This window comes from Pterocles gutturalis, unplaced genomic scaffold (assembly GCF_000699245.1).
Source record: "Pterocles gutturalis isolate BGI_N339 unplaced genomic scaffold, ASM69924v1 scaffold28463, whole genome shotgun sequence".
NCBI classification, from domain to species: Eukaryota; Metazoa; Chordata; class Aves; order Pterocliformes; family Pteroclidae; genus Pterocles; species Pterocles gutturalis.
Genome location: NW_010124020.1, coordinates 1 through 7,327, shown reverse-complemented (window position 1 = coordinate 7,327; position 7,327 = coordinate 1). Strand labels below are relative to the sequence as shown.

Here is a 7,327-nt window from a genome sequence, read left to right as displayed (position 1 = left end):
GATTGCATCGACTGAGAAGATACTTCTCTTCTTGAAAGGAAGTTGTTTCCACATGAGCAAGCAATGAATGCCTCTGATTGTGCAGATTCTTAAGTGCTTTATTAATTGTGTTTTCCTATTCTGACTTTTCACATGAAATAGGCCATGTTCAAAATAAGCACATCATAAATTATTTTTTGTTGCAAATGTCTTTCCAAAAGCCTTAATAAGCTTAGGTACTCCTCATATCTGTAGAGTAAATATAGTATTTTCCAACATAAATGTTAATTTCCATTTTGAACATGAAAGATATTTGATTTCATTTTTTTCCATTAATATAAAGTTCTGTTAGCCAAACAGGTAATTTCCAGTTCTTCGTCTTTCAAGAGTTTGTGTTTGGGAAAAGGAGCTAACAACTTTGCTCTTTAATGAAATTGTTTCTTGTGTTCATTGTACATACTCTCGAACTGCCAGTTCTTTCAGGGTGAAAACCCGTATGGGATCTTTTTTTGCCTTCCATTCTTCCAGTTTTTCTTGCAAAGACAGAAAATCCTTGCCAAGTTCATATGCCAAAGTGATCATTGTTTCTAACAATGGAATATAATACCTGTGGCTGGTATGCACATGAAGGCGTGCTAGAGCTTTTTCTCCATATTCAAAGGCACTTGCTGGGTTTTCCAGGTCCTTGTGGCACACCACGATAGCACAGAGAGTAGGGACAACTGAAATGGGGTTGCCTCTCGTCAGCCTTTCCTGCAGACCAATGACTTCTAAAAGGATTTCCAAAGCTTTGGTGTACTGGCCACCCCGCAGGCAACCATATGCTTCCTGAAGCTCTGGCCTTGTTAAAAAGTCAATAAATTTTTTTGATCTTCGGATATATTTCATAGAATACAGAAGTCTCAGGTAGTCCTTGAAGGCTAGTTTTCTCTCATTGATTATTTCTTCTGCAAAGTTCCCTGTTAGAGTTTTTTTGGGAAAGGTCACATCTTCCAGTTCTTCACTAAACTCCTCCAGCAGATTTCTGTGCAGTTTCTCAAAATCTGAATAACGACGTTCAATTACAGACTTGTTGCTGTCAAAACTCCCTGTTTGCAAAATGATGATTTTATACACCTAAATACAATAAAACAGAAAAATAAGTATGAGAAGGATCATTGTAGCCCCAGTGCAGTGAGATTTTGTCACTTATTGCTCTGAAAAGACTTTGTGCATGTATATTCCACCAGATGAAACCTTTCTGCACCAATTTTATGGGCATAATCTTGTATACTCCTGTGGCTTATAGCAGTGCTGCTAAATTAGTTGCTGCTTAGGATTATGGCGCATGCTCAGTGTGGGCCCGATCTTTAAGATCTGCAGACATCAAATTACTAATTCCCACCTCCTGCTGTTTTGTACTTTTGTCACCAGACTTGGCCTTAGCATGTAAATAAGTTGCAGATAAACAATGTGCTAACAGATCCCATCCTGCAAGGTGCTGGGAATGCTGAACTGGCAGCAGACTGAAGTACGTAAAATCACTTTACAAAGTATTTCTGTAGCTGTACTTTGTTTATAACAGCCATGGCTGCTGCAGGCAATCATCTTCAGGGAACTGAATGGATTTCCCAGATTTAATATTGAATGTAATCTATTTTACATTGGTCGTAATACTCAGAAATGTTGTTTGTATCAGACATTCCTAGGGATTTGGGGGTGTTACTAACACTGCGAAAGAAGAGGGAGTATTTGGCAGTAATATTTGGTGTGTGCAAAAATAAGATGGAGCAACTCCAAAGCCTTTTTTCCCCTCTAAATCATTGTTCTGTTATTCAAACTTACTTGGCATACAAATAATGCAAAAAAATGTGACATTTCTACAAAAATCTGTTTGCTATCCAAAATCCTTCGCTAAAAGCTAACAGCAGTGCTGCCCCACAGTAATGGTACTCAAGAGTATGTCTTCCTCAGCTCTTCACTAGCTTCAAAACGACTATAATAAATGTGACATTAGAAAAATAGCTGCAAAATAAAATTGTATGTTATGTGTTGTACAAATAGATTCTCTTCTGCTCCCGATCCAAGCACAACGATGTTGAGGAAGGGCCAAATCCCTAATGTGCGTAAATCAGTGGCGCTCCACTGAGGCCAGCTTAACTGTGTCACAGTACACCAGCTAAGGACATGGACCATTGACCTTGCAGGCTTTTGGACGGTGACCATGTTCACATTCAGCTTCACCCTATTCTGGAGGAACTGGAGCAGTTTTACTCATGCCGGTTGTTTGGTGCTGTTGAAGGGCACAAACCAGTACTAGCACTAGTGTCTGTCTGATTATCTTCCTTGTTTTGCCTTGAAGAGAAATTCTTTCTTCTAATCTTCATAAATGATCTTTACAGGTGCTCCTTGAAAGGTTTCTAAATTTGAGATGACTTCTCTGATCTCTTTGTTTGTAAGCACTGGGACATTTTCCTGTACTTTGTCTTGCTCCCTGCTGAAAAGTGTGTACATGCCTGATGCATATCCAGAACAATTATAAGAGCAATTTTTTAAGCTATCACTTTATCAAGGGCAGCTAAGTGAATAATTTACAACTACTTGGGTTTTTTTATTAGTGGAGTGTGCATGAAAAAGGGAAGAAATGCCATTTAATTAGGCTATAATTCAAATTGGCTCAATGTTGTTGTAATGTAAATCTTTTTGCCTAGACATGTGACTTAGGACTAAGTTTAACTACTTGCATGTACACTGAATGATACTCTTTCCTCATACAGTGATATTAAAATAATTTTTAACTGTTCAACCAGCTGGATACTATTAAGTGTATGCAAGAATGGCAGCATCTAAGTAGGTGTGTATACCATGCAACAGGATCTTAGGAGAGTCTCCAGACAGTTTACCCGGTTGAAACTCTACTGAGCTGCATCACTCAGTACCAGGGACACCAGTATGATTCTTAGCATTTTTTATCTACAGATCTCTGAGGTTGTTGCAAATAAGGAAAACATCCCTATCTGAATTTCAGATACTGGAAGAGACTTGCTCTAGATCAGTCCTCCTGAAAACCAGGAGCAGAATCAGAAACAAAACCCAAGTGTCATGAGTAAAGACAGAAAAATCCAACCTGTTCTGTTGTTCCTGTCCCTCATACTCATGTTTCACCTTAAAAATATGACAAATATGCCATCTAATGGAGCTCTAGCTAGGGAAGGGGAATGATCCCAAGCAATCTAGCTGGAGGATGTCTTAGACTTTGTCAACATCAAAGAATTTTGCACTTGTGCTAATGCAAATGTCTGATGTGGAAATCATACAAATGCAATGCAGTGCTAGGACAGGCTAGCTCAGTGGAAGGGTAACTTAATTGATACTTTTCTATTTGTGCGAATTTCCTTAATGTTGACAAGCCCCTGGTTATTAAGGATACTCAGGCTACCGGATATTGCATTTCCACTGCTGCATATTTTGTGAACTGATTGTCACAGGGGTTTTTAAGGGGCAGATTCCACCAGCTATGCCCATGTGAGAACAGGTTCTACTTGGTATGATCACGACTTGCAAAACCTGGCCCTAGGTAATGCTTTCATGTAATGAGGCATGCTGTGTGCTGTGCAAAACCCTGTAGAGTGAATAAAAATTAATGATCTTCTTACATATTAATTTCTTAGCTTACCACATATTTAGAGAAGTGTTGCTCTACAATTCTGGTTGATGGGATTTCAAAAAGGAGTTTGACTTGTCTGCACTGGCGTTTTTCATTCCTCCAATATTCCTGAAGCTCCTTAGTGGTCATTGAAGAGTTGGAACTTAGGGATGCACTGGAATCTAAAAACAATATATTTAGTTTTTCAGATTGGAATCTTTGCTTTTGGAAAGAAAACTCTTACATATTTATTGTGAAAGGAGAGACTTTCTGTTGCTGTAACAGCAAGACCTAAAGACTGATAAAATAAGTTATTTCGCTGCTAATAAAGATAGGTGCAGTTTCTCTGAGGAAAGCTATTGTGGTCTGAAATTCTGAATGGTGCCAAATTGGCTGCAGAATACAAAGTTACAGAAAAAATACTGATGAGAAGTATTGTGATTCTAGGTTGTAACCTTGGCCACAGTCTGAGCAGGAGGTATGCTACACCATCCCAGAAGCAGCCCTAAGAAATGCCGACTCAGTCTTCTGAATCAGATGTTTCTCCAGGCTTCTTTGTTGCTAAAAGGAGATAATACAATGCAACTGCAAATTCAGATATATATTCAAATACTGACCCTAATTACATATTGGGCTTGTGCAAGAACAGATGAAAGCTGAGAAAACATGAATATCCTAACCTTAAAGGAGAAACTCAGATAACCAGCTCAGCTGAAGGAGGAATTTTCACATCTTTCTCTTCTTTTGTAGCTGAACTGATGCCAGAGTTCAGGTACAAATATTTTTCTACACCTCACTCCCTTCCTCTCTCTCCTCTCGTAGTCAGATACACACACATGCAAACATATATACCTATGCATATATAAAAATGTAGGACAGCTGGTTGAAGAGTTTGCTTACAGGGGAATTTGATATAGTTTTTCAAAAGGGTCATTTCTCTGTCTCTGAAATCTACTGACAACAGTGTTCATCAGGTGGCATACAGGCTAGTAGAGTGGATAAAAGAAATGGAATATTTGTATTTCAGTGGCCACATCAGTCCCAATTTCCTATCAATAATGTCTCTGTCAGTGCAGTCAGCTGAAGCCAGTCTGCAATGTATGTAACATTCTGACAATGGAGGCGAATGACCACAAATAAATGTGAAGACAACAGCTTGATGCAGAAATAGAATTGTAAAGGCACCATAGTATTCTTTCAGTGGCCCCACTTTTACATGTTCTTAATCATTTGGCCATACAGTTTCAATTATCAAGGCCCTTGGGGTTTGGCTCAATCTCTACAAAGCATGTATTTCCTAAGAGAGGTGGTGTTTATGACATCTTTGCAGGCTGAAAATCTTGAGGAAATTATGTATATTTTGGATTATATATAACATTTTATTTAATAACAGATGACAGCAATCTTAGGCATAGTAGAAGTTCAATGCTGTCTCTGCATAAGGCATGTGAGAGACTACCACTTGAGATTAGCTTCAATCCTGTTCTCGGTGTCCTTGCTGATACTGCCAAGAAGTTCAGATTTTGTTATGTACAGAAAGTGCACTCCCGAGACAGGCCGTCTGATGATCACTGTTTTGGTCCCTGGCATGTAAATTAAATCTGGAATGTGTTTTAGGCACAAGGGATTTAAAATGAAAATTGTGTGTGTATATACACACCAGGATGTGCATCTGTTTCACTAATGCTATATTATTGCTACGAGTTTAATCAAGGCTTATCTTCAGTGGAGTATAGCAGTGTGAATCTGGACTACTGCTGCAATAAATAAAGTTTTTTATATAAAAGATTAATGGCATCAATAGCTACATGAAAAATAAAAGGATAGCATCAACCTTGCAGGTCATCTTTCTCTGGGTTTTCTTTTCTTGCTTGACATGAAATTTCAGCTTTGGGTTGATTTTGTTCTTCATCACATGGACTTGTGGTAGAAAATGTAGTAATCCTGCTTACAGCTTCCAACAGTTCCCTTTCTGCTGTGCAGTGAGAGTCCTGGTCCATTGCAAACTAGTGCTGAAAGATTACAAAAAATATGACATTTCTTAATAGCATGCCTTTAGAGAATCCAGTCTGGTAATCTTTTTTATTTACTTCCTCAGTGTTTTCTGTGAACTTGTATGAGGGCAACTGCAGTTTCATAAAAATTAAAGTAATAAATAGAAATATCTATATTGGAGAAACCAATATCTATAGTGGAGAAGCATTTGTATTACCACTGTCACTGAAAATGTTTGGATATCTTTTTTGGCAGATAAAATTAAAACATGAAAACCATAAGAAGTTATGTTGAATAAGATTAGGTGGGAAACCTGATTCTTATCTATGAGAATTTTGTCACAAACTTCTGTGGGGGCAAATTTTTTTCTCCTTGTATTTTGCCCTCAAGCTTGCAAGTATGAGTTCAGTTGAACTAAAATCTTAGAGATAATTAGTATAACTAGCAGCCTGGCTCTCTTCTCCTGCCAGAATTTACTGTTCTCAGGACTCCAAAACTTGCCATCTGTTCTTAATCACATCCTGTAGGGCAAAATAGGGTGATATCTAAAATAATATAAAACTTCTGTCATATTTCAGTTTCAAGTTCTCTCCAGAGACTTGTCTCTCTACTGTGAGAACAAAACAACTGCATCTGACAATGGCTAGGTAGAAGGAGAACTGAATTCTCTCATTATTATACAGACACATTCTGCCTTTACTTGTCCTTTTAACCTATATACTGTGCTTGTAGTAGATCTTTATGCCTGTTCTGCTAGGACTGCTATTTTACTGCATACTGATAAAATGCCTTAACACAATATACTCCTACTCCATGGACCAGATCGGCCACTTTGCCACATAAATGTCTCCCCAGGATTTTTTTTTTTTAAAAACAAAACAAAAAACCCAAAAAACAAACCTACCCATTACATCATTGTGTTATACTAGCAGTTGAAAAAGTTCCAAGAGCATCCTAACAACTTTGGCAGGGCTGTGTTCTGGCAGTCAGCATGAGAGAACTGTTGCTCCCAATTCAGCCAAAGGGCAAAAATCAAATAACATAACATAACCTACTTTAAAAAAAACCCCAAGTCTCCCTTCTACAAATGTAAAAATAATGCTTAAGCATTATTAAGTGGTTATTAAGTAAAGAGAGAGTTTAGGACAGGGATGTAATTTTGTCTCCACTTGTCTACCACACAGCTATGCAATGCTGGATACAGGGGTGAGGAAACTCCTTCAGCAGACCTATTGATTTCTGGCAAACTGCAAGGCCATAAAAAGGAATGCAATTACTTTCCCCACTGGAAATAATGGAAGTGCAAACCATCCTCCTCTAACAGAAACCCTTCCTTTGCCTGGCTTGGATAAGCAAGTACATACAGGTTGTTGTCCTCCTTAATAAAATGTCATGGAAGTCCTTATTTTTGGAGTTTGGACTAGTAGGTGAAAGTTCTCACTGTTCTTCTAGTCATCCTTAATATCTGCTTTTTGAACACAGAGTAGCCACCTACTTACTGTCTAAGTGCTCAGTCTTTTGAAAATCATGACAGTTTATCCCCAGAGTATAAACTTGCAAATATTTGTTTTTAATGTAAAGATAATCTCAAATATACTAGATTAAATGAGGAATCTGAAAATGGCCAAACAGATTTAACTGACAACTTTTTTCTTGGTTGTGAGTTGGCATAACCTTATAAGCAAAATTGTATTTATATTCAAGACATATATCTTTATATATATAACT

At 37.8% G+C, this 7,327-nt stretch overlaps 1 protein-coding gene across 1 annotated transcript; it reads right to left on the bottom strand.

Annotated features, from left to right (window-relative positions):
- Nucleotides 1–319: 319 nt before the first annotated feature.
- LOC104465190 (sorting nexin-20-like) lies at nucleotides 320–5,610 on the bottom strand. The gene is made up of 3 exons (XM_010078134.1): nucleotides 5,439–5,610; nucleotides 3,635–3,786; nucleotides 320–1,095 (listed from the first exon to the last, which is right to left on the bottom strand). The coding sequence occupies exons 1-3, from the start codon at nucleotides 5,602–5,604 to the stop codon at nucleotides 427–429; spliced, it is 987 nt and encodes a 328-aa protein (XP_010076436.1). The 5' UTR covers nucleotides 5,605–5,610; the 3' UTR covers nucleotides 320–426.
- Between the last annotated feature and the right edge of the window lie 1,717 nt (nucleotides 5,611–7,327).